The following is a 27,122-nucleotide window of genomic DNA, read 5'->3' as shown; positions in this document are numbered from 1 at the left end:
CTCTGATATGCTAAGCCCTTTGGGAAACTGTTTTGTTGCCTCTCTCCAAGTGGGTTCTGCTTGGAATCAACATAGGAAGTGATAATTTTTTCAATTTTAAAACAACCCTTTTAATTTGTCTGCATTATTCTTGAGTCTTGTTCTTAATTTTACTCTTTCTTTTGTTTTGTTTTTCTTTCAGCCATAGCGAAATGAGGTGGGGAGGGGGGGGTCATTAGAAGGCTCTCAGAGAAAGTGAGTTTGTGTTACCTGAGCCCATGTTGGGGAAAGCAACTAGTAGACATTCTGAGATTTATCTGTTTTGAATTTTGGTATTAGAAATCAAAATATGACTAGTGTGTCCTCAGTGGAAGGGCTATACTTCCCAGGCCCTACAACAGATGGAGCTGATAAAACTGGGAATTTAACATGGTGAACCTCCAAGCCTACTCTCAATGCTGAGGGCACCCCTACCTTAGACACTGGGGAATGTGTGAGGAAGAGAACTTTCAAACACTCCTTCTCTGCACCCCTCAAACTACAGGACTGAAGCTATTACCTCTTCTACTAACCCGTTGGACTGGGTTTTGATGCACAACAGAGGAAAAAGAGAAATAAAGATCATACAGGAGGGCTTCCCTGGTGGCATAGTGGTTGAGAGTCCGCCTGCCGATGCAGGGGACGCGGGTACGTGCCCCGGTCCGGGAACATCCCACATGCCGCAGAGCGGCTGGGCCCATGAGCCATGGCCGCTGAGCCTGCGCGTCCGGAGCCTGTGCTCTGCAACAGGAGAGGCCACAGCAGTGAGAGCCCCGCGTACCGCAAAAAAAAAAAAAAAAAAAAAAAAAAAAAAGATCATACAGAAAACTGGAGTCCAAGTAGGGAGAGGGGAGTGAGAAGAGGGGAATTTGAAACCAGAATGGTGATCACCGTTAACCTTACTATGCACGGTATCCTCAGTTTAGCCTATTAATTCAAGTTTCACTGACCCTGTATGTAAATAACTTTCTATTAAGCAATCTCCTCCATTTATAGGCATCTCAAATATTGTATTACAAGCTTCTCAACATATTGTACTGATCCCTCTATCTTCTCAGAATTCCTGAGCACTGCATGAGAAATTCAGTTCCTAAGATTTATAAGAGAGGTTATGTATTGAGAATGGGGATGAATGAAAATAGTAACATTTTAGGTGAAATAGTTTCTAGTACTTAGTATTACAAAACCTTAATCCCAAAATTCTAGATGCTATTTCTGGTCAGAAATAGTAATGGAGCTATTTGCCTATTGATAAAGATTTCTATGTTCTTTCTGTAATGTGTGACTAACTGTATCTATAATATTAATATCCACACTGTTTACTCTCTATGAGCAGGTCAAGAACAAAACAATATTTCAGTACATAAATTCCATTTTTAGAATTATCAAAAATACCTTTCTGGCTAAATATTGGTAACCATTACTTTCCCAAAGGAAAATAACCCCTCTTTATTGACTGTGAAATTATTTTAGTATTGAACTCAGATCTAATGTCCATTTCCCATCTGTTTTTTCAAAATATAATAAAATAGTCATGGCAGAGGGCGTAGATGATGCAGTGTATAAAGTATTCATTTCAGGCTTCTGGGTAAGATAGCAGGTTGAACAAAGCATTTACTTCTCTTCCTTGAGAAACCCCACTAAAATGACAGTAAACGAATTTGTCCACAAGGACAAAGAGAACAGGAAGACCCAACAGCCACAAAATGTTGGAAGCCAGAAAGCAGAAGGACAAGTGGTAACTGACTTAGTCGATTCAAGGAAGTTGCGTCCTAAACTAGGAGGAGGGACAGCTGAGAAGCAACCCAGTCTACACCACAGAACCCCAGAGGCCTTGGGAACTGGCTCCTTATGGTAGCTCTAGAAATGAAAGTGAGGCTAAAAACAAGTCTTGGTTGAAAGATTGTTGAAGTAGTTAGATCCTCGGATCTCTTCCCCTCCCTTATTCTGATATAAGACTAGGGTTTCTTCTCCGGAGATGCTAAAATCAAGAGCTTCTGGACTGGAAGACAGCAGACAAGGGGAGGTAGGAGCACTGTGCTAAAGCACAGGCATGCTGAACCTGAAGTCCACCCACCCCTGGACCCAGAGGACTGGCAACCCAGCTGGACACTAGAAGACCCTTCTCTGGGGAATCTGCACATCCTCAGAGGAAAGCCCCAAAGACTCGGACAGCAGGGGTTCCCTGAGAAAGGCCCAGCCAGTCCACCCTCTAGTAAGGGCCGTAGACAACAAGCCACACCCAGCAGGCCCACTTTCCTATCAGCTTTTGAGTTTTCAGCTAGTTTCCACTTTTACACATAAGCCAACAACCCAAGATCATCAGATATCTGAGACCAACCTCGAATGTGAAAAACAACACAAAAAACAAAGAGAAAAACAACTTCAAGATAACAGAGACAGTGCTCCAAGGGGAAATCTTTTTTAACTTTAATTAATATCCTACTTATAAAAATAATTAAAATGATATCTTCAAAAAAATAAGAGGAGATATTACATTCATGAAATTAAAACATTATACTAAAATTAAAGAAATATTCAGAGACCAACAATGATCATTGGGAGATTACACTAATGACATAAGATGAATTTCATGGATGTATTGAAAACTCATGTTGAGGATATCATCCAGAAAATAGAGCAAAAGACAAAGAGATGGAAACTAAGATAGAAAAACTAGGAAAATTAGAGGACCAGTCTAGGTGACCCAGTATCCAAATAATAGGAGTTCTAAGAAAGGAAGAAATCATCAATGGAATAATTCAAGAACACCTCTCAGAACTGAGTGACATGAATTTCCAGGTTGAAAGTGTGTCTAACACTGAATGGAAATAGAACCACACCAAGCCTGTCATCATGACACTTCAGAACACTTGGAACAGATGCTACTCAGGTTCTCAAAGGATTGAGGCACAGAATGGCTTCAGACAACATCATAGGTAGGTCAGGATCCAATGGATTGATTCCTTCAAACTTCTGAGGGAAAACGATATTAACCCAGAATTCTATAAGCATCTGTTCTGCACATCGACTGTTGTGTAAAAAGTACTCCAAAGTTTAGTGGCTTAAAACAAGGCATTTTTATACCTCACAGTTTGGGAGGTCAGGAATTCAGGCAGAGCTTGGCTGGCCAATTCTTCCTCTCCATGTAATATTGACCATGGACACGACAGTATTCACTTAGCGCTGGGCTGGAGTGTCCAAGATGGCTTCGCTCACACGAAGTGGGTGCCTGACAAGTGGTGACCAGAAGGTTGGGTTTAGCTGGATCTCTTTTCCTTTCCAGGTAGGGTTTGTTTTTTTTTTAATAAACTAATTTTTGAGCAGTTTTAACTTTACAGAAAAAATGAGCAGAAAGTACTGAGAGTTCCCAAATAATCCCTCATCTCCTCAATTCCCCCTATTATTAACATCTCACATGAGTGTGGTAGATTTGTTATAAATGAAGAGCCAACATTGATACGTTATTCTTGACCAAAGTCTATAGTTTACATTAGGGTTTACTCTTTGTGTTGTGCATTCCATGCATTTTGACAAATGCATAATGACATATATCCACCATTACAGTATTGTACATATTAGTTTCACTGCCCTAAAAAGCCCCTGTACTCCACCTGTTAATACCCGTCTCCCTCCTCTTAACCCCTGGAAACCACTGATTTTTTTATTGTCTCCATGTTTTGCCTTTTCCAGAATGTCACATAGTTGGAATCACACAGTATGCAGTCTTTTCAGATTGACTTCTTTTACTCAACAATATACACTTAAGCTTCCTCTATGTCTCTTCATGGCGTAATAGCTCACTTCCTTTTATTGCTGAATAATAGTCCTTTGTATGGGTGTACCACGGTTTATCTATTCACCTATTGAAGGACATCTTTGTTGCTTCCACTATAGGGCCTTTTTAACATGGTGTCTCCAGAAAGATAGTCAGACTTCTTAGGTGGTGGACCAGGGCTCCAAGAGACCAAAGTTGCCAAGATTCTCAAAAGCCAGAGGCCAAAACTGGCATAGTGTCGCTTCCACCATATCTTTTTGGTCAAAGAAGTAACAAGACAGCCAAGATTTAAGGGCCGGGGTGTCAAAGATAATGAGGCTATTCTTAAATCTACCACACCAGTCAACAAGAGGCAAACTGATAATTCTGGAGACCCATTTCCTCTTTCCTATCGGTACTTAACAAGAAGCTGATTCATCCTGTTTGGAACGCCTCCTTTTTAACAAAACAGTTACCTATCCCTGAAATTTATTATTATTATTATTATTATATAACAACTTATAAACACCAGAACCTGCTTTCCCTAAAAATATATAGGGTGTCCCATATGTGTCCAGTCTAGCTATGTCCTGTCTAAGACACTTTTCTATGAGACAATGAGAGTTCAGGGACCAGGTGAACGCTGCTACTTCTCTACTTGAAGTTCATCCCCAACAAGTCCTATTAACCCTTATTTGTGTTTGTATTTATGGTGCAAGCTGTGTTTCTGGGCCCGCCCTACACCTCACCAGCAATACCTCACCACCCTACACCTCACTAAGTCAAAAATAAAAACATTTTCAGATGCTAAAAAATGTAATGTTACTTCACACACATCCTTCAAACGTTACGTAAAAGTACTCTCCATCAAAAATAAGAAAAATGTGGTCTTCCAGGAAATAGGATATCTAACAAGTCAGGAAGAGGTGAAAAGGATCCCCAGGGTATGAAGAAGGAGGCTCCCAGGATATCTGCTCTGCAGCAGAGTGAGAGGGCAACAAGTCCTGATTAAGCAGGGCAAGAGGACCCAGGAGAGATTTCCACAAGGAGATGAAATTAAAAAACTATCTGATACATCAGAGCATATTGAAAAGAGATCAAAAAGAGATCAAAAAGATGATAAACAGTTAAGAAAATTAAACAAAGAAACAAAGGCAGCTATTAACTCCAGGGAATTGAAAGTGTTGTGAAGAGAAGAAAAAGCAATCATAGATCTGCTGTGAATAGCTAAATCCTCCTCTTGATAGTGAGAAGTGAATAGATAATGCCAAAGACTAAAAATCAAGAAGTAGCCTTGAAAGTATGTTATTTAGAGATAAGAAAGAAAATACGAAAAAACTCAGTCAAATAAGGTTGAAATTAATTGCCTCTGGGAGTGGAGAAATGGGGAGGAACGGGGAGTGTGAGCTTGCTGTTTATCACTACAAGCCTTATAGACTAAAATAGTTCAACTATTTTGTTCTGTAAGGCTCACCACTTCAAGTCTTTGCTCACATCCACCTTTTCAATAAGCCTTGTTCTGACCACTCTAATCCTAGCTCCCCTGCCTCCCTTTTTTCCATAGCATTTACTGTCTTCTAGCATGCTCCATAATTTGCCTATTCGTGATGTTTAGTGGGTTTTTTCCCCTGCCAGAATGTCAATGACACAGGGGCAGGGATCTTCGTCTTTTTCATTTACCAGTAGGACCCAGGTGCCTCGAATAGTGCCTGGAACATAGTAAGGCCCCTTAAACATTATTCAAGTAAAATGAATTTGATTTTTAAAACTATGCACATGGGTAGCTTTGATTTTAAAAAGTAAAATAAATCACTCACCTCAAAACTCTACCACAAAGCAATAATTCCATAATTATAATACTGTTCAGAGATCTTGGTCTTCTATTAAGAAATGTTACTAGTAGTTTCTTTTTTGGGGGGGGTTAATTGAAGTATAGTTGATTACAGTGTTGTATTAGTTTCTTTATTACATTCTTTTCCCTTATAAGTTATTACGAAATAACTTATAAGAGAAAAGAATGTGCTATACAGTAGGTCCTTGTTGGTTATCTATTTTATATATAGTAGTGTGTACATGTTAATCCCAAACTCCTAATTTATCCCTCCCTCCCCCTTTCCCCTTTGATAACCACAAGTTTTTCTTTCTATTATTATTAGTTTCCTCAGACTTCAGAAAGAACAATACTTACAGTGCATTCTAAGTGCCCAAACCTGAAGCACTGAGACAGTAGGCAAGCACTATAATACAATGAGTGAGACTTACATAACACTTAAAAATAAGTGATGATTTATGTAAGGTTGTGAGATATGAAGTTTATTATAATGAAGAGAAGATAAAATACATTTGAGGAATAATCAAATATATCTGAGTTTGATTATTATTCATTAGTTTATACCTGGTCTTGTTTCAAAATGGATTTTAGGAAGCCTATAAAAGTATAGAGAACATAACATTAAATTCCATTTAAATTAAATTAAAGTTTGGCAAAAGAAGATAGAAAATCAAAGATGGGACAAAGAGAAGCCAATAAAGTGACTTAAAATATGTGCAGTTACAGCCTGATGCTGGTTGAAAATTTGTCTCTAAAATCTGTGTCCATTAGTATTAGATTCAGCTATAAGTAACGGAGAAACTCAATGTATGGGTGGTTTAAATAAGATGACAGATGAGTTTATTTCTCTCACATGTGCAGTCCAGATCTGATATGGGAGGTCAGCTCCACTGGTCCTCAGGGATCCAGAGCCCTTCCAGCTCATGCCTCTGTTTTCTCAGTGTAGAACTTACCCCATAGTCCAAGATGACAGCATTCCTATTGTGGGCAGCAGAATGGAGAAAAAGGACTAAGCAAGGGTCACCTGCCAATTGTTTCCTGAGAAACAGTCCCAGAAACTGTCACTGGATACTTCTTCCATCTTATTGTCCAGAATTTAGTGAAGTGGCCACTCCTAGCTGCAAGGGAAGCTGAGTAAAGCAGTCATCATTTGGGGCAGACACATGTCCTACTGAAACTTCTATTAAAATGGATGAAGGGGGGCTTCCCTGGTGGCGCAGTGGTTGAGAGTCCGCCTGCCGATGCAGGGGACACGGGTTCGTGCCCCGGTCTGGGAAGATCCCACATACCGCGGAGCGGCTGGGCCTGTGGGCCATGGCCACTGAGCCTGCGCGTCCAGAGCCTGTGCTCCGCAACGGGAGAGGCCACAACAGTGAGAGGCCCGCGTGCTGAAAAAAAAAAAAAAAAATGGATGAAGGGGGAGAAATGGATCTGAAAGACAACAGGAGCGTCTGCCACAGCTTCACAGCAACCAAAAGAAGAAAGGGAACATGATCAGATTCAAAATAACCGAGTTGGTAAAAATGACCAGTTGCTCAAGAGACTTACAGCAGCTCTTGGTTAAAAGGCTAGAAAGGGATGACTGGAAGTCTTCATAAAAAGAAGAAAAAGTTTGATCTTATCACATCAGTGCAACCCATTTTGTAGAACTGTTTCTTATAACAACTCCTAATAATGTATTGACAGTTTAGAGAAAATGTGCCTGCAGAGATTTGATTTTCTGAGTTCATTTTCACATTTAAAAAATCATAATAAAACCATGTTTCTTTTAACTCCATCATGTGAATGTCCTGTCATTAAATATACACATATATATTTCTTTCAGAGTTAAAGAAAACTCTATTTACCTTCGTTTACGGAAAAGAAACCACTGCAATCACAGGGACTACCAGAACATTTCAAGAAATGGTATGTAGTGTTCCATTGAAACTTTCACCAATGTACCTTTAATGATTGGTTTCATTTCATAAGTACCACAAAAGCAGAGGATTAGATAATAATGAACATAGAATAAAATGAACAGTCCCCCTTTTCAATACCATTTCCTTTTCTGAGAGAGGGGCCCTTTTAAGGCCTTTTACCCATAGCAAAAGAGAACAAGACAAGATGCTGTTAAGGTAGAGACCACGGGAGCACCTCAGTCATCCAAGAGCAAAGCTCTAGAAAGGCCAAGGTGCAGGGCATCAAGGCTCAGGAAGCAAGACCAAAGTGAGCATTTGCAGAACAAGAGCTGAGTGAAATCAAGGTCATTGCAAAGACTCTGCCCTCCCTGATGGTGCAAAGTCTCCCACATTTCTACTGGGGTTGGAGTTTTATGAAAAATAGCTAAAAGTTTGTGGCTGAAACCCCCCAAAGCCATTTTAAAAAGGAACGTGTTTTCAGGGTATTGTCTCCATCAGCTTCCCATGTTTCCCAGACATCTGTGTCTTCTGGGCTTGTTTCTTACCTGTGTGGTTCTCACCTCCCACCTTGGACCCAGATTCAGTCCACAAGATTTTGATGTAACTCCAGATTGATTAACCATGGCGTGGCTAGTACCTAATGAGCTGCTGAGTAAGGTTTTGTGACACATAATGCAGAGATGGCACTTAGTCTGTGTGTTGCCACTCCATCTTCCAAAGTCTGGGGAAGATATTAACTAACCCACCTAAGCACTCCTGTCTGCTATTCTGCTTCAGCCATTCTCACAACACAGCACACCTGCCAATCATCATCAACAGATTAGACTTGGCACATAAAGTTAAACCTATTCGCCATCCCTATGCCATCTCTAATCAACAGAGCATTAAGGAATTTTCCAAGCAGTACAAGTTTTATCTAAATATATGACCTACAAATAATGTATTGTTTATTATATATATTCTATGCAGAACAAATGTTCTATTCTAAGGACAACATAGTTTTTTTCTTACTAATAAAATAATAGCTGATTGTTGATCTCTTCCAAACGCTAAGAACAATTTATGTATAATATTTCACCTAATCCTTTCAACAAACTATAAAGCAAGTATTTATTATATGACATATTATATTACTTCAATTCTAAGATAACATTGATTGTATTAGCTCTGGGGAGTGTTAACGGTGGAAAAAGGAAAGAAAAATGGCAATGTACACATTGATTGCAGTGCTCAACCCAGTATCAAATGTATTAAAATGCGTTTCTCAGAATTGGGAATTTTTAATGATATCTACACTGTTACAGCTGAGAAAACAGAGGCATAGAGAGAACAAAGAGTCCTGTCCAGGTCACAGAATAGAAAGTTGCAGAGCTGGAATTTGTACCCAGCTTATCTCACTCCACTCAGACACCAACAACGATAATACAGTCACTGGTCTGTGATCCGAGATTGACCCACAGAAAGAAATCAACCTTGTCTCTCTGCGTATGAACATGACCAACAGTCTATTGGAAAGTTGTCCTGCAACCTGCCTAAGAATCATCATAGACACAAAGTGAATACTGACCCCTTGTTGCTCTCTCTCTTCTCCTTTAATGAGATATTCAAACAGTCCCAGTGCTGGCAAAAGCTCTCTGTCGGTGTAGACTGTAAAAACAAAGAACACAAAAACACCATGTGGAATATTATGCAGCTCTAGAAAATGAGGACTAAAAGTCCATATACTTTTATTTAGAAAGACAAAACACCGCCAAAAGAAAAATTAGCATATAAAATTGGATAGTATAATTTAATTTCTACTGTATTTTGAAAAGAAAAGAAAAAACTAGCTGTACATAAGAAAATTGGTAGAAAATACACCAAAATCATTATGTTTGATAAATTATGGGTGATAGCTTTCATTTTTTTTAATATTTCTGTTTCCCACAGATTTTGGTTTTATATAGAAATAACAACCAAAAAAAATCTAGATGGAAACTGAAGGAACAGTAAAGACCTTGCCCAAGGTCCGCAGCCAAGAGTCCATGTTAGGGTGCAGAATAAGGAATAGGATTTGGCTAGAAATGCAGGCTGGAAGCTGCGCTCTCCCCGTGTGCCTGTGACACCAGCATTTCTCTCTCACAAGACCCAGACGTGTCATCTCAATGTCACTTTGCTCCCACAATGAATGCAGCCATCTTCTGTAAAATCTAAAAGGCCAAAGTAAAATTCTCTGAAAAGTACTCAGTACAATTTATAGTAGACATCTCTCCTTTTGTGGTACACTGTCTTGACAGCATTTCTTTAAAATTCAGATCGTGGAGATAAAAAAGGAGAAAGGAGATGGGAGGATAGCCTAATCACGAAAAAACATGTATGTCAAAATTTTGATTGACATCCATGGCTTCTGTCAGACTTTTATCTAATGAATAGATGCTGGGGTGGAGTTGGGGGTGAGGAGTGTTTCTGTTCTTTTCTTTAAATTCAAAATCCTTAGAAATACAGAGAGTGTACACTTTGTCTAGTATAACTTCTTTGAAGATGCTTCTTGACTATTTTTCTAAGGATGTAATTATAAAAAAAATTTTTTTAAGTTTCTCATAGTTACTCATTATTTAATGTCCTGGCTTTATTCTCCAGCACATCTTCCTGTTTTCTGCTGCTTTCCTCACTATGGATTTTTCCTTTGATTATTATGCAGCGTGTAAACTGACTGCCAGTGCCAAATTATTTCAATTACTCCCCAAGGTTTTTATTAAATATAGAAAAAGTCGGCTTTCTATAGCCTGCATTTTTATGTCTACACTTATTTTTCAGAACCAGTGAGAGAGAAAGGAAAAAGGGAAGAAAGAGTTGAATGGAATATGAAAGTGTTTCTTAAAAATTGTGTAATAAGAATTAAAGAAACAGCTCCTATTTTCCTCTTGAGTTTTATGTACAAGATCTCAAAAATTTCTATAGATAGCTCTCCCATGAACCATTGCCAGTGATTATAAGGTACTTTAAAATGTAAACTGTTGAAGTCATTTTAATTTGGGTACTAATTCTCTGGCATAGAGGGTTAAGCGTAGGAAGTTTCTTGCTAAGCCTTCTTTACAATCAGCAAAGGAGATGGGTTGCAGCAGCCCTTACAGCTCCCAACATGCCAACACGGCTCGGGTGGGGAGCAGAAGGGAGTGCGGTGAAGGGGGAAAGGGTCAAAACACCAGGGGGTTGGCTGGGTCCTCACAGAATATCACCTCACTTCTCAGGATACAAGGTGAAGCCCAGAGAACAGAGAGCAGAGGTCTTCCCCTCCTTGTTACTTCATAAAGTCTTTTTTCTTTGTGTATAAAATAGCAGACTGGTTTTGAATTTAGGCCCTGGAAATGTTCTGTGACTTGGACAAATTGTTAAATTTCTCTGGTCCGTTTCTTCATCTATAAAATGGGGATCATGGTTGGATGAGCACAATTGCCCAAGGCGATGCCAGGATCTCATTCTTTGTTGCCATTGCAACAAGCCAGCTCCAATGGGATTCTTCACCCCACCCTCCTGGGGGAAAGGCTGCACCCAAACTCAGCGGGATGATGGGGTTCAGGGGACAAGCCCAGCCTTGTAAGTTTGTCCTTTCCCCAATAAAGCCAATTCCTTAAACTATGTCACATGACATGAAGGAATTCATCACAGAACCCAGATGGGTCTCCCTTTGCAAAGTGGCGGTGATAGCAGTCCATACTTGAACTTCACTGGGCCGTGGTAAGGTTGAATGGGGAAATACAGTGCTTCCTGATCTTCCATCTTTGTTGCTACCTTCACCCACCACCTGTCCTGTTATTTACTCAGCATTTAAAAAAAATCAGTCACTTTTTCAATATAAATTTTTGTTTAAAGAAGCAAGTAGATTTGAAAAATCAAAAATAAATTTAAAAAACACATGTCCATGTTGGGAAGGCCTGTGGCTCCCAGAGTTCAAGGACAGAAAGAGGGACATCTAGCATTGAGTTTCCCGGCCCCTGGGAACAGTAGCTAGCAGGAAGGTAATGGGGATAGGGGAGGGGCTGCCAGCCCCATCGGGAGAATCTGGCAGAAAGAAAGGGGCTTCCTCTGGGAGGAAGAAGCTGGGCTAGGGATAGGAGTGGGCAGTGATGGAAACTGGTAGCTGGCAGATCTAAGATTGACAGAGGGGATCTGGGACAAAGGCTAGAGGAGAAATGAGGGGACTGCAGAGGGAGCCCTGGGGAATGGGAGGCAAGTGCAGCCTGGGGAGCAGGCTCGGGGCTCCCCTAGAGAGGCTGGAGGAGACAATGGGCAAGGGCAGGGTTAAGGCGACGGTGTGAGAACTGAGGGTGGGGCAGTGAAAGACCCCTGCTGATGGGTGAGGCAAGAGGTGGAAGCTGTGGGTGGAAGGGGCTGGAGAACAAGCCTTGGCTGCTTGAGCTGGAAGCTCTAGAACATGTTGGAAGGGGCAGAAGCAGATGAGGGGTGTCATCTTCTACCCAGCAATGATCACCCCTCAGAGACTAGTGCTTCAGGCGTGGACGCCAGTCAATATTCAGCTGGGGAGGCCAACACAGCAAACATGGACCCCAAAAGCACCTGCTATACCCGTGCTGCACATTCCAATCTTTGGGACCTCATCAAAGGTCTTGGGCCTTAGGCCTCGTGCTCAGAGAGGACTCAATAAGTATTAGTTGTTTTTTTTTTTTTTTGCGGTACGCGGGCCTCTCACTGTTGTGGCCTCTCCTGTTGCGGAGCACAGGCTCTGGACGCGCAGGCTCAGCGGCCATGGCTCACGGGCCCAGCCGCTCCGTGACATGTGGGATCTTCCCGGACCGGGGCACGAACCCGTGTCCCCTGCATCGGCAGGCAGACTCTCAACCACTGCGCCACCAGTGAAGCCCAGTATTAGCTTTTATTCAGCCCTCACATAAGCCCTTTGTCCCTGCCTCTGTTGTTGCATTTCTTCGCCTGTAGCTGAGCCATTTGCTTTAAGTCTGGCTTCCCAGTCTGACGGTGAGGACAAGCTGCATGGGAAACAAATTTGTACTCCCAGCCCTGAGCTGAGCTTCTGCTGCACATAGTAGGGACTTGTCAAACTGACACGCTTTTTTTTAAACTAAATAACTCTCAGGAGTTACATTTAACCTTTGAAGAGAAGAAAAGCACACACAGTAATCTTTTGCCAACCTGAATACCTCCATGGTGGGCAAAAACCATGAGTGACAAGATTATGCTTCATCTAAAATAAAGGGTAGAAGAAAAGCAAATGTTAACATGATATTCAATATCAATATGTATTTTAAAGTAAAGAAAAATTCGTAAGGCATCTACTTCTAAAATAAACAAAACTCATCTGCTTATGAAACAAGCAAATCCCAGCCCTGAGCCTCCATGGCCACACAGCCTGCAGAGGAGGGCACTCTGATGGTCTTAGAGGCTGCACCACGGATCTCTTTACAGTTTGCAAGCAGGACTTTACTGGCTTGAAACAGAATGTCTTTTTCACCTGCAGCCTTCCTCATTTTATTTTTGCAAGTTTAGCAAAACCTTGGTGTCAACACCTGTTTGGGGTTGTTTTGTTTTCAGAAAGTCAAAAGTGCCGAAGAGCATGTCTTCTTGGAGGGGCCCATCCATACAGTGAGAGGTCGCCCCTCTCTGTGCACCCATGTGCTCACCCACTTAGTGGGAGAGTGGGGAGTAAGGGACTAACTGCAAGTATATAGATATGAAAAAGGGAGAATTTTAACACTTGCCAAAGTGCATGTGTTTGCAGCCTCACCTACCCAGCCTCACCCCAATCCCTTTGCCACAAACCAAATTCAGTCTTGAACTTCTTAAATTGTCTACCCACCCTCCATCCCCCACACCCCCCAAAAAACAACTTCATCTTGCTGGTTCCCTTGTTTAGCCTTTGGTTAAACCATCTGAAGAATGGGAGAGAATCTGACAGACCAGGAGAAACTAGAAAAAAAGGGGCAAAATTCAGGCAGCCTGTGGAATTCATACTCAGACCATCTACAGGATAAAGTCTCAGGAAGTCTAAGTGGGTGGGGTGAAGAGAAGGGAAAGTTGGGCAGCGAAGGGGTGAGGGAAGAGTTTCTAAGGCAAATGGAGGAGGAGGCCTTGGAGCAGAATCAGAGTGAGGGGAGGGGATGGCAGAGGAGAGGGGGTTTCTACATGATGCGGGACATCACATCGTGTCCATGACAACTGTGAGTCCAGCTCAGGGCTCCTTCTCATGACTCTTGGACTGTTTCTCCTACACATCGCTGCTCTGGGATGAATCATATGAGATTCACATGTGAATCACGTGAGCAAAGAAAACAACCTTATTCATATTCCACACGATAATGCGACTCTCTCCTGTTGCTCTGCAGTGAAAAATCAGGAGAGGCGAGCTCCAGATTCATGAGAATGATCCTTCATGCCTTCATTAATTCTACAGTTATTTTTGAGCACCAGTCGCTGTAATAGACACAGAGGATAAAAAGACTAAACGTTAATGCAAGCCTAGACCGTGTTCAGGTTCTGACCCCTCAATGGCTGGTTCTATAACCTCAGTGAGTCCCTTCCCCATTCTGAGCCTCAGTTTCCCTGAAATAAAGGGCTTAAACAGGATAATCAACGTCCATCCAAGCTCTATGATTCTGAAATCCTAAATCAGAGTGTCTTAGACTAGCAATCCTCAGACTCACTCCATGTTTAAGTTTTTGGTTTTTTTAATGTGGTTTATTGCCGATGTTTAATAATCAAGAGATTTTACATAAAAATCCAATTTCCTATTTCTCTTAGAAAATCAGCAGTTCTGGTAAACAGCCATGCTCCTGCCTGACAACAATGGGTTGGCACTGAGTAGTGGCCTCCCCTTCAGGTGGATCATGGGCTGTGTGTTTGGCCGAGGTTCCCACTCTGTTCCATTCACACGTGGACTTAGCTACCTGGCCCCTGTGGCCATTTGAGAGTTCAACCCCGTCCCAAGTCTAATGGTCAGCTATTCAAGGGAAAGTGAACTAGGACTTTGATGCACAACAGGTCAGAGGGTGCGAAAGTGAGGAATAGCTCTTGAGAGTTGACCAGGCCCTGGGCGTCCAGCAGAGGGACAGAAGCTGCCGCTGGGAAGTGTTCTAACAAGACTAGACACGGGGGAGAAATCCATCCTGCTCTTAAGCCTGACTGAGAGGATTTTGATTCCTCAACAAGCACAAGAACTGTCGAAGGAGCTTGTCCTGGGCACAGAGACACCACTCTTCAGGCCTTACTCCAAGCCAGAAGGAACAGGTTGATGTCCTTCCAGTCTCCAGGCAGCTAATCGTGTTTCTCTCAGAAATGCTGCAAAGGACCGTTGGTCAGGGCACAGCCCTCTACGGCATCTGTTAGCAGGATGGGCAGATTCAGCTGGAGAGTTGTTTGAAGTGGCTACTGTTATTATTACTTTTATAGACTTTAGCTAATACTAAGTACTGCTTAATTAGTTCAGATTGCTTTAACCAAGTACCACAGTGGGTAATTTATAAATGGAAATTTATTTCCCACAGGTCTGGAGGCTCAGGGTACCTGCATGGGCAGGTTCTGTTGAGAGCCTTCTTCCAGGTTGCAAACTGCTGACTTCTCGTTGCATCCCCTGGCGGCATGGCAGAAGGAGAGTGAGCCAGCTCTCTGGCTTCTTAGAACGGCATTTTTTCTTATAAGGGCACATATTCATGATCTAATCACCTCTCAAAAGCCCCACCTCCAAATACCATCACAATGGGGATTAGGTTTCAATGTATGAATTTTGGAGAGAAACAAATATTCAGTCCATAGAAAGTACGTTCTCTAAGCCAGACATTATGCTAAGTACTTTACATACTCGATCCCCATTTAAACCCCACAGCAAAGTTAAGTAACTTGCCCAAGGTCCATTAGCTTGGTAGAGTTTAAACTCGTGTCCGTCTCCTACCAGATACACCAGAGCATGTCTGTCCCTGCTCCCCACCATGCCATACTGTCCCCCTTTTGGATTCTAGCTGCTAAAACCACTATCTTGCTGTCTAGGACAGCCAGTACCTGCCCTGGAGGCAGGTGAATGTCAGAATTAGATACCTTGATCCAGCATTCTGTGTCAGCCTTCTTTATCAAAAGTGGTCCTCTCAGAAAGGGATAGAGGCAAGGAAAAAGTAAAAGAAGGATGAAGAGAAAAACTGCAAATGAGTATTAATCCAGGCTTAGCTGAATTCAATTATACATACAAGGGCTTATTATTTTTATACACCCTCCCACCCCGTAAGATCTCTGTATTGGAAGAAAAAATGTTTTGTACCTTAAACTAACTGAGCAACTGCTACTGTATTCTTGCCTCTATTCAGTCATAACCTGAATTAAATCATGAAGAAACATAAGACAAACCCAAATTGAAGACATTCTATAAAATAATTGGCCATGGGCTTCCCTGGTGGCGCACTGGTTGAGAGTCTGCCTGCCAATGCAGGGGACACGGGTTCGTGCCCCGGTCCGGGAAGATCCCACATGCCGCGGAGCGGCTGAGCCCGTGAGCCATGGCCGCTGAGCCTGCGCGTCTGGAGCCTGTGCTCTGCAATGGGAGAGGTCACAACAGTGAGAGGCCTGCGTACCACAAAAATAATAATAATAATAATTGGCCAGTACCCTTCAAAAGTGTCATGGTCATGAGAGACAAAGAAGGACTAAGGAATCAGCCCAGATTAAACGAGGCTAAACAGACACGAAACTACACACATGTGATCCTGAATTGGATCCTGGCCCTGGTCATTAATGGGGCAATAGTGAAATATGAATGAGGTCTTTAGTGTAGACAACGTATTGTACCAATGTGAATTTCCTGATTTTGATCATTGCACTATGATTATGAAAGATTCACATTTAAGGAATCTGGATGAAAGGGTATGTGCAAATCCTTTGTTCTATTTTTGCTACTTTTTGTAAATTATTTTGAGTTTTGGAAATTATTTCAACTTTTTGGAAATCATTTCAAAATGAAAATGTTAAGACAATATTTTCTAAAGGCACGGAGCATTAGAAGAAGCAAAGAAGTCACCTTTGCCAAACAGAAATAGGCCTTCAGTAATTATTTAATGAACCCAACCACTGGGTAGAATATTTGGTCTCAACCCAAGATGTTGACAGGACATAACAGAAATTACTTATAACAAAACAACTAGGACATTTCTGTTTGCGAGCCATGATCCAGTGTGGTTACAACAACAAAGAAAGACTTTAATACCGATATTTGAGATGCTTGATCTAAAAGGAAAATGCTTACAGGGCTACAGGCATCAAAACTTGTTATCTCTCTCAAAGACCAAAAGTATCTCCAAGGTACAATGTTTAATTATAATAGAAACTTTTGAAAGAGAAACATTTCAGTGTGACACATTTTATACAGAGGGACACATTTTCCTCCTTTTATTAGAGGACATCATTCCAATTTTTAATACTTTCTGGAATTCCAAAGAATCATTAAAGCATGGAGACATTCTGATTCCAATGGGACTATTTCTTAGGACTTATTTATGCAGCCCTTCCTGGCTTCTGCTTGTTCCATGCAACTCATCCAAGTAGGAGCAAGGCATCTGACAATGATTATAATATGAAGAGTGCGTGCTTTCTATTCTTCTGTTAGATCAAGATTTTCATCCTGTACCTCTTGAATCAGCACACCTGTAGAGGGCAAATTCAGAAGCAAATATCTTACACTTTTGTATGTAATTGTCAATGGCAAGGGCTCCTGAAGTCCTAAGGGGTCTCCTTTCAATCGATCCCTTTTGTTTAGGACTTGAGATAAAGGACATCATAGGGAAAGCTCACTGCTACTTGTGTGGATAGCTTAAAGGAACTTGCCGGGGTTTTGTCAGTTTCAAAGCATCTTGGGAGGTGCCTTTTACCTCTGGTCTTCTCTTTTACTTCCCTTCCTCTCATTTTCCATTTGATTTTGCCCCACCACTCCCTCTCTTTCCTCTCCAATATTGCAATAGCTCCTAGAAACAGAAAGGTGAACAAGACAAAGTCCCTGCCTTTAAGGAGATCATAAGTAAACAGAAAAGAGAGACAAAGAAGGAAAAAATTATGGTTCTTGTAAAATAAATAGAGGTAGGTTGAGGTCTCTGGAGATGAGAGACACAACTCTGCCTGGAGAAGGAGTGGAAAACTTCAGAGAAGATACATTTGAGCAGAGAGCCTTGCAGAAAAAAATAGCAATCCAAAAACCATGGGGAGATGGTGACTCAGTGCATTGATGCTGCAAGGGCAAAATATCTTTAGGGAAGAGCGAGAGAGAAGTTCAGCATGGCTGAAGGCTACTTGTGAAATTATGTCAAGTTTTGAGACCAGGAGGTAGATTAGAGCCGCTTTGGGAAGACTGTTATATTCTTTTAAAAATACATGTTTGGGGAAATCATTTATCTAGTTTGTCACAGAAATTCAGAACCACGCTTGTGAATTTGAAAGCATTTTTGGTAGTAGAAACACCATCAGAAATTGTCACCACAAACAGTTATTAAGTACCTACTATTTTGAGCTGAAGGTCAGTGTATTAGTCTGAATATTTCTGCTTATTGCAAGCAAAGATTTTTAGAGAAAACAAGGAATTTAAATTTCTCATGGCTGATTTTTTAACTGGATTATACAAATCGCACTCTTCAAAATGCTTCCTAAATTTATAAGCAAAATCTGCATTATTTAAAATCTAATTAGAGTTAAATGGCATTATTAGATTGATTTTAGGTCAATGTGTGACGCCACATTTTTCATGAACTATTTATACTCTCTATAATGCATTTGGTTCCTGGTTCCGGGTATAATGGAGTAAGCAGACTCCACCCTGTCTGTCCCACGGAATGCAGCTATAAAACCTGGACAGAAGATATGGAAAAGGTATTGGAGGAGGTATTGGAGGACGCTGGAAAGAAAATAGTAGCCGACTGAAGAAGCAAACCAGAACGAGGAGTACAGCCAAACCAGCAGTTGACATTTTGTTGTCCTCTGATATCTCCCAAGCTAGACTCAATGCTGCCCCAAACCCTGAAGTGGACAGTGGCATGGAGAGATGGCATGAGAAGAAACCCTCTAGTTCTCACTCTAGAAGTGGGAAAGGGGTCTCTTTGCAGTGACAGGGCAGCAGTGAGGAGGTGTCTAGAATTCTGGGTGGGGGGACAGTCCCTCCAGTTAGAAGAGCTGTGCTCCCAGGAGGGTGGAGCAGATACCCTATTGCTTATTTTCTCACTCTGTCCTCTCATCTCTAGTTAATTTGTGAGACGTGCACAGGAGAGTGGGGGAAAGAAAGTTGGGGCTTAAGGACCAAAGAGGGGCGCCCAAGGAACTAGAAAGGACCGAGGAGCTCCTAGAGAGGGAGGAGCTTGGGAAAGCAACCCCAGAAAGTTGTGTGTGAACTCCTGGGCTTCCTCTTGAGCTGCACATGCACAGATCTGATCCTTAATTGCATACCAAAGACTCTGAGACCTCAACTTGGACATAGACCACTGCCCAGGTCACAGAATGGCCACTCAGTGGCACAGACATGAGACAAATCAGAATAACACTACAGAGGGTTTGAGAGTGGAACTGACATTGAAACCATAACCTCCCAGAAGGCTAGTTAGAACTTGCCACCTGAACCTAACTGGGTGGATTGCCTAATAAGACAAAAGTATAAGGCTCAGAGTCTTATAATATCCAAGATGCCCAGGATAGAATCCAAAATTACTCAGCATATACGGAACCAGAAAAATCTCAACTCACATGGGAAAAGAAAACTAACAGATGTCAGATGTTGGGACTATCTGACAAAACATTTTATAGCAGTGGCTGCAAAATGCACCTCGAAGTCCTTTTTACGGGCTCTCACATAAGAGCCAGGTCTTGTAATTCACATATTCTCATTTAAGAACGGAGATAGTCTGTTTCAGCCACTACTAATGTGTAGTAATTGGCACCTGAAATGGGTTACTAGCTGAGATGCTGATTGCTAGCTGCTAGACCTTGAGCAAGCCTCTTTCCCTCTCTGGGCCTCATCTGTAAAGTGGGCTACCTGATCACATGCTCTCAAAGGTCCCACCTAGCACTGATGCCCCAAGGCTTTGCACTCGACGTCTACGGAGTGCCAAGAGGCAGAGTTATAAGGCTAGTGACGCTGAAGCCTGAGGGCCCCTCACTTGCCTGGTAACCATATGGATTTGTAAAATTTACCAACTTGAGATATTTAACCACAATTGATTAAGACTTGTGTCACTTTGCACTCTGGCTTCTCTTTGTGTCAGGTCTCATTTTTGTGTTTTGTGTTCTTTTCCTTAAAGAGGGTCCTCCAAATTATATAATCTTCAGAACGCAAAACCTGGATCTGCCCCTGTCCTATTCAGAGAGTTATAACAAAGATGGCATTAAACTAGACATTTGTTTCTGAGTCGTGTCTAGAAAGCATCCAATATTTTATTGGGAATTAGTTGCCAAGTTCTTCTCTTAGGACTGCAAGAGAAGAAGCACCTACTTTTCTTTCAGTGCTCAGCTTAATACCGCTTCTTCAGGGCTTCTCAGAATCCCTAACACTTGATGTTCATTACTTATGAATAACTCTAAGCCTCACAAAAACAGGGACCATATCTTTTCTATTGACTGATGTGTCCCCAGCATCTATTACAATGCCTGACACATAGTAAGTACTCCATAAATGTTGCTGAATGAATGAATTAAGTTAAGAAGACCTATTATACTTATACTTAAATATACCCCATGAAGAAGTTGAGACTGAGCTCTTACTCTGGGCCAGGCACAAAACCAAAAAATTCCAGGCTTATTTAGAAGACCGTTAAGAGTATCTTACCAGTTGATTCAAATGTCCAGAATATGAAGCACTTGCTGCTGTGGTCAACACTGATCCAGCAGTGGGAATGTATGCTGAAATTTACTCATGAAAGACAACCAGTGTTGAGATTATGGGAAACGCTTCTTTACTTGCAATGCACTATGCCTTATGTAAAAGGGACTGAATGAGCCAGAGTTCAGACTTTTGTGGGCAATAAGGACCCTATTCTTTTCTTAATTGGGGACAGGTAGATTCTCCATTGTACCACCTTGACAAATAAATTAAGTGTCCCTATTTCAGAGTCAAAACTTTTCCATTTCTCTGAACTATTATTGTAGAGACCAGGTATGGACCTCTTCAGGGTAGCACCAGCTCTTCAAATGCTCACCTTGTTTTGCCTCATCCCACAGGCTAGAAGCTATCTTTCTCTCCTGCTTACATCTTCCTGTTCCAACTACTTTATTAAGTATTTGCTGTAATAGTAGCAGCAGCCGCAACAAAATCGGCAGCCGAGAGGAAGTCTATGCACAGGAGGAGAGAGAAAAGAGCGCTTGGGAGGGAGAGAGACAGTAAATGATGGGGCTGGCAAAGGGATAGCAGAACAACAGGAAAGGGGGACTAAGAAGAGAAAGTGACATGGGAATTACATAAACTCATTACATAATCTCATAAAACTGACATTTCCAAAAGGAAATGGAAATCGTGGAAGGTGCCACAACTCTGGAGCAATGAAAATTCTGGGCTCCTGTTATAAACACCCACCAGAAAAAATAAACATTTGGGTAAGGAAGAGCGGGCACTTCCTCTCTCCTTGGGTGGACGTTTGTGATTGCTACTTTCAGGTCCACCGCAAGCCGTTGCCATTGGCCTGCCATCTTTGCCCTGAGCATCAGAGGGATGTAGGGATGTGGGTCCAGAGAGGGGCTGCCCATGTGGCATGCCATGACAGGTTTTCATTTCCATTTTCCTCAAGCTCTGTGGGTGCTCCACACCTCACATTCCCAGTTGTACTCTGGGTAATGAGGAAAATGATTGGCCTGACCTGGTCCTTTAATTTTTTTTCCCACTCATGGCTTGAGCTTTCATTAGTTTTCAGTTCTCATTAAGAGAAAAATCAAAGAGTGAGAATTAAACACCTCCTGATTTATTAGTTTACTGAAAATGGGAAGATGAGAGTCCTGGGACTGGCACTGGGTGAAGGGCCCGGACGATGAGACGAGTGAGCCACCGTAGGATCCCGATGGCTGTCCTCCTTCTCTTCCCTCTTGGGAGCAAGAGGGAGCCATCTCACACCCAGAAATCCTTTGAGTCTCTATGTTTATGACTCGGTGTTGTGAAATCTGGCACCGTCTCTGAGCCGAGATAATAGGCTCAAATCACATTGAGTTTTCTGGGTTTGGTTGCCTTAAACCTTTCACCAGTGCTCGGTTATAGGTCTAACCCCACAGATGCTAATCCTCAGGTATAGAGGCTGTGTCCAACTCATCTGCTAATTCCCTACTATGTGCAAGGCACATGGCAAATGCTCAACAAATGACTGGAGAGGGTGAATGAATGCATGCATGCTGAGATGAAATGCCCTTAACTTGTATGTCTGTGTGCATGTTTAATACTACCCCACCTCACTACAAAAAGGAAACAAAGACAGTATGATGATTCCTAAACAAAAATTAACCATAGCATTACCATAGGGTCCAACAATTTCAGTTACCTAAAAAGTAGGGACTCAAACAGATACTTGCACACCTATGTTCATAGCAGCATATTCACAATAGAAAAATGTAGAAACAACCCAAATGCCCATCAGCAGATGAATGGATAAACAAAATGTGGTATGTACATACAACGGAATATTAGTCAGTCTTTAAAAGGAAGGAAATTCTGACACATGCTGGAAATGGATGCACTTTAAAAACATTATGCTAGGGCTTCCCCGGTGACACAGTGGTTGAGAGTGCGCCTGCCGATGCAGGGGACACGGGTTCGTGCCTCGGTCTGGGAGGATCCCACATGCCGCGGAGCGGCTGGGCCCGTTAGCCATGGCCGCTGAGTCTGCGCATCCGGAGCCTGTGCTCCGCAACGGGAGAGGCCACAACAGTGAGAGGCCCGCGTACCGCAAACAAACAAACAAACAAACAAAAAAATCATTATGCTAAATGAAAGAAGCCAGACACAAAAAGGCGAATATGGTATGATTCCACCTATATGAGGTACCCAGAATAGTTACATTTATACCAACAGAAAGTAGAATGGTGCTATCAGAGGCTGTGGGAGGGGTATTCTCTCATGGATACAGGGCTTCAGTTTGGGATGACAGAAAAATTCTGGAGATGGATGGTGGTGATGTTTGCACAACAATATGAATGTATTGATACTTAATGCCACTGAATCGCACACTCAAAATGGGTTAAAATGGTTACGTTTATGTGTTGTATATTTTACCACAATAAGAGAGGAAATAAAGCGATATTCATCTATCGAAATAACATTCCTGAATCAGCCAAGAGAACATCAGTGCTGCCCATACAGCTTGCATCTAGCTGTACGTGGAAAAGGAGGCAGGCCCTGCATGGTCACACGGTTTTGAGGGGCCATGGGCCAGCACGCTCCTCATGGGTGTGCACTGCCCTTTTTCCCATGTGGATCTGCAGGAACACCCACTGGCCTTCCCCACAAGCTTCCAAAGCTGGAAGTTACAGGAAAATCTTCATTGCCCCTTGAATTGTACCACCCATCTGAGGATTACTCACTAATTGCTGCAGACTATCTTCCAAGGGACAAAGAAATACTAAACCTATTTGGGTTCACCCTTTCTAGATACCCGGTCTAGATAAGCACTGTCACACAAGGAACCAGAGCTCAGCCTCACAGAAAGGACTGAGTTTGAATTGCAGCTCTCCGAATGATTAGTTGTGTGGCTGTGGGCAAGTCACTTTAAGTGAGCTTCAGTTTCCTCATCTATAAAATGGGAATACTACTATGCCTACCTCGTACAGTGGTTGTTAAGGTCTAAATGAACTAATAATATAAGTGCTTAACAGAGTGTCTATAATAAAATGAGTACTCAATAAATATAATTTTCATATAGGAGATGCATGACAGGTGGTAACAAGGGTGGGGGAAGGATGGTTATGCATGTCACTACAGGAGCTGAAATATTTCAAGTCTACAATCTAAACCTTGCACAGGCCAGCCAGTCAGGAGGAGCCTCAGGAGTGAGCAGGAATACTGGCAGGCAATAAAATGGGGATTTCTAGGGAGATGGGCGGTTCTCAAATAATCCTTTTTATGGTACCTCTCATCCCTCAACTCATTCCTTAATCTTTGGGTAGTTTCTGTCTTTGCTGATAGATTTATACCTTTTTCTCACATCTACTAGAAAGTGTACCCATTCATGCTTAGGAAATATCTTGAAACCTGTGAAACTAAATATTTTAGGATTATGTTAATTATAATGCCAAGCAAACAGAAGACCCATTAAGGAGAGTTGCAGGATGAAGTCATTCCCATCAGCATGATGGTTTGGATGAACTTTGAGTGTACAATGATGCTTCTTCCACGATTTCAGTCAATAAATCAAACTCTCATACTGGGGGCTTCCCTGGTGGCACAGTGGTTGAGAGTCCGCCTGCCGATGCAGGAGACACGGGTTCGTGCCCCGGTCCGGGAAGATCCCACATGCCGCGGAGCGGCTGGGCCCGTGAACCATGGCCGCTGAGCCTGCGCGTCCGGAGCCTGAGCTCCGCAATGGGAGAGGCCACAACAGTGAGAGGCCCGCGTACTGCAGAAAAAAAGAAAAAGGAAAAAAAAAAAAAAACTCTCATACTGATTGTGCTGAATTGAAGTTACTAACTTTAATTATTTTCTTAATTTTAAGGTGCATCTTCCCAAAGCCTGGAGAGATTTATAGAAAGGTAAGTGGAAGAGGGAGGGATACAAGAAGTTGTTTTTAAGTTAGGTTTCTATTTTGAAAAATGAATAAAAACTCTCTGTTGTTACCCAGTAACCACTTATACTGAGCATCTATAACTTGTTAGTCACTTTCCATACACTGGGAAGGAAGTGACTAATTTACATGTGTCCATAAAAATGCATACAAAGTGGGTAAAGCTTAGGTCTGGCCAAAGTATTGCTTCTTAATCCTGCTTTATGAACAAGAAAACAATTTTGTGCTTGTATTGGACTTAAAATTCAGAAGCAAGGCCTTGGGCGTCCAGAATAGAAACCTTGATAAACCCTTGATTTTTCAAAGTTGACCACAGGTCCACAGCTGTAATAATGTCCTACACGTCTGGACACAAGTAACTCAGATAACTCACCTGTGTTTATTCGTGACAACTTCTGTGAAACATGCTGTAAAGATAGTAGTGTGTCCTCCTATGGGAGACTTCAATCTGCTCTTTTAGTTCTATGCATTTATGGGGTCTTTTCCTAATGGATAAGTGGGTTAACATTTATAGAGAAGAAGAGGGAAATGGGAATGAAAGAAAAATAGCAAAATGTTACCAAGAAGATGGTCATACAAAGATTCACAGCTAGGCTTCCAAGTGTTTGACATTCAGATTCCATCTATGGTTTCTCAGTTTGTCTAGGAACCAGCTGTTGGACCAACCAGCCATTGTCATATACGCCATGATTGGAAATGATGTCTGCAACGGGTGAGTTACTGAGAAAGGTTTGGAAAATTCTTTGACTCCGAGTTTCCCTGTCCTCTCAACTCGATCCACTCCATTACAGTAGCCTGCTGTGGAACTGAATTTCCCTATCTTAGCAAGTCCTAGACACATGTGAAATCAACAAAACCAAGCTGCAAAGCAGAAAGACTTTAAGAATATCTGACCCATTAATTCTTTGCTCTGATTCATAACAAAGGAGTGTGTCATGATCAACTCTGAGTTATACCGCAAGAAATATGTTAGTGCTAATCAAAAATCCAAGATTGAGAATCACTGCTTTTTAAATAAAATAAGGCAAAATCACAGCTCTCTCATAAGAACAGCTTCCTCACTCATATTCTGATTCACTTACCCACGTGGTCGAGACAGCATAGACCTGGAACTTTGCAGAGAAACTGCACGTAATTCACAGCCAATCCTATTTACGCCCATGGCCCATCGTAAGAAAGTAGTTTTGCTAAACTGCTAATATCAGTAGTGATTTCAAAATGTTGAATGCCTTCAGTCCCCCACAACATTTTGGAAGGCTTCTCGAAGTCTGTGCATACCCCTGAGAACACGCCGCACATGTGAATGCCATCTGTCCTGTGATCATGGCCAAAAAGAAAAAAAAAAAGATAGGTGAGATCAGCTCTAAAACAACTCCCCAGTCGCCACCCACCCATCATGTTAGTAAAATAGAAAAGCAAAGCCAAGAGAGGTGACACGACTTGCCCAATTAATCAGCTGATGGCAGAGCTGGACTCCAACCCAAGAGGTGTTAGAAGCAGGCCACCCTGTTCACTGCCCACCTTTTGCTTTCTCGTACTTCACTCACCAAGTTTCTGAGCCTGTGCTAAAAACATGGTTCTGTATTATGAACGTGTGTTTGCCCTCATGGATACCTCCATGAGAGCTCCAGAGCTCTTACGGTGAAGGAGGTGTAGGCCTAAACGGTGAAGTGAGTTCAGGGCAGGAGATACCACACTGCCATCCAGAGATACTGATATGCCCTGCCTTGGCAGCCCCTAGACTGGTTTACCACTGTCCGCAGAACCCCAAGTCTGCCAAGACTACATGCTGAGGACCCAAGGTATCTCTGTAATGACCCACCTGGAACTCTGCAGTAAATAGCAAACAGCCCCAAAACCTTCCATAAACCAAGAGCCACACCTGTCTCTATATCAGGTCATCCCCAGAGCAACCCTAAGAAACAAATGTGATTGTCCCATTTTACAAATGAGGAAATTGGGGTTCAGCAAGGTTAGGTAAGGAACTTGCTTCTGCTGTTATTGAGCAGTAAAGCTGAGAGCCCATCCGGGTTCTCTGACTAAATTCTGTACTCTTTCTACAGTCCACACTTGCCTTATTTGCTTTCTTCTATGAATTCACTTTTAAACGTACGTATTGACCACCTATGAAATGCCAAGCTGTGTGCCTGGCTTTGGGATATGATGGCAAAGAGGCCACCGTCCCTAACTTCAAGGAGCTTATGGAAGGAGAAGCAATGAGCTTCAACCCCCAGTCCCATCACAAAACAGAACAAACCTATGGTCAGGTCAGCCAGTGCCCCTCCAACCTCTGGATCCTGTCCCGCTGGAGGGGACAGAGAACAAGCTGGTTATACTGCGTAAAAAACACCTGCAGAAAGAGCCTTTTAGTCCAAGAGCCCAAAATCCCTGAAACTGCACTTTTTCAGCAGAAGCTGTACACGCAGAGGCCCCTCCAGCCCAGTCCTGCTCTTCGTTTTCCAAGGAGCCGAAGGGCAGGCAGACATCAGTCAGAGACCCACGCCAGCCTCTCTGCCCTCTGGGGATCCGGGCAGAGAAGCAGCAAGCATTTGGGTGAAAGGATGGAGTTGGCAGTGTGGGATGTCCCCGCAGTGCCCACTTTGCAACGTCCTGTGGAGGGGTTAGAAAAATAAAGACAGATGGCAAGTATACCTCCCCATCTGCCAGAATGTCGAGGTGGAGGAGATTACCCCAAATGAGCAAAGTGATTTCATAAAAGCCCAAGCCAGCAACGAATTGCATAAGTCCATCCTGAAAAAACTTTTAGGGTATTTGCTTGACTTTTCTCTTTTTTTGTTACAACGATGCTCGCTTTTAGTAAAATAATGCAGCTATGTGCTTCTCTCTCAATTCTCTAAACAAACGTAGATAATAAATACTTGTTAAATGAATGAAGG

General features: G+C 42.3%; 1 protein-coding gene and 1 long non-coding RNA gene across 5 annotated transcripts in view; one reads left to right on the top strand and one right to left on the bottom strand.

Annotated features, from left to right (window-relative positions):
* The window catches only part of AOAH (acyloxyacyl hydrolase), a 173,772-nt gene that overhangs the window by 112,656 nt on the left and 33,994 nt on the right, over window positions 1-27,122 (top strand). For all 4 annotated transcript variants that reach the window (XM_067746725.1, XM_067746726.1, XM_067746724.1 and 1 more), the window contains 3 exons: window positions 7,432-7,514; window positions 24,157-24,193; window positions 24,863-24,937. In XM_067746725.1, the coding sequence (XP_067602826.1) occupies window positions 7,432-7,514; window positions 24,157-24,193; window positions 24,863-24,937 (195 nt within the window). The remainder of the gene's footprint in view (window positions 1-7,431; window positions 7,515-24,156; window positions 24,194-24,862; window positions 24,938-27,122) is intronic.
* Window positions 6,137-25,754, bottom strand: LOC137229189 (uncharacterized). Its single transcript, XR_010945586.1, has 3 exons — window positions 25,308-25,754; window positions 9,075-9,154; window positions 6,137-6,994 (listed from the first exon to the last, which is right to left on the bottom strand). It is a non-coding gene; the product is annotated as an uncharacterized lncRNA (long non-coding RNA).

Source organism: Pseudorca crassidens, chromosome 8, assembly GCF_039906515.1.
Source record: "Pseudorca crassidens isolate mPseCra1 chromosome 8, mPseCra1.hap1, whole genome shotgun sequence".
Classification (NCBI taxonomy): domain Eukaryota; kingdom Metazoa; phylum Chordata; class Mammalia; order Artiodactyla; family Delphinidae; genus Pseudorca; species Pseudorca crassidens.
Note: the sequence above shows the minus strand (reverse complement) of the source record. Positions and strands in the feature narration are given on the sequence as shown.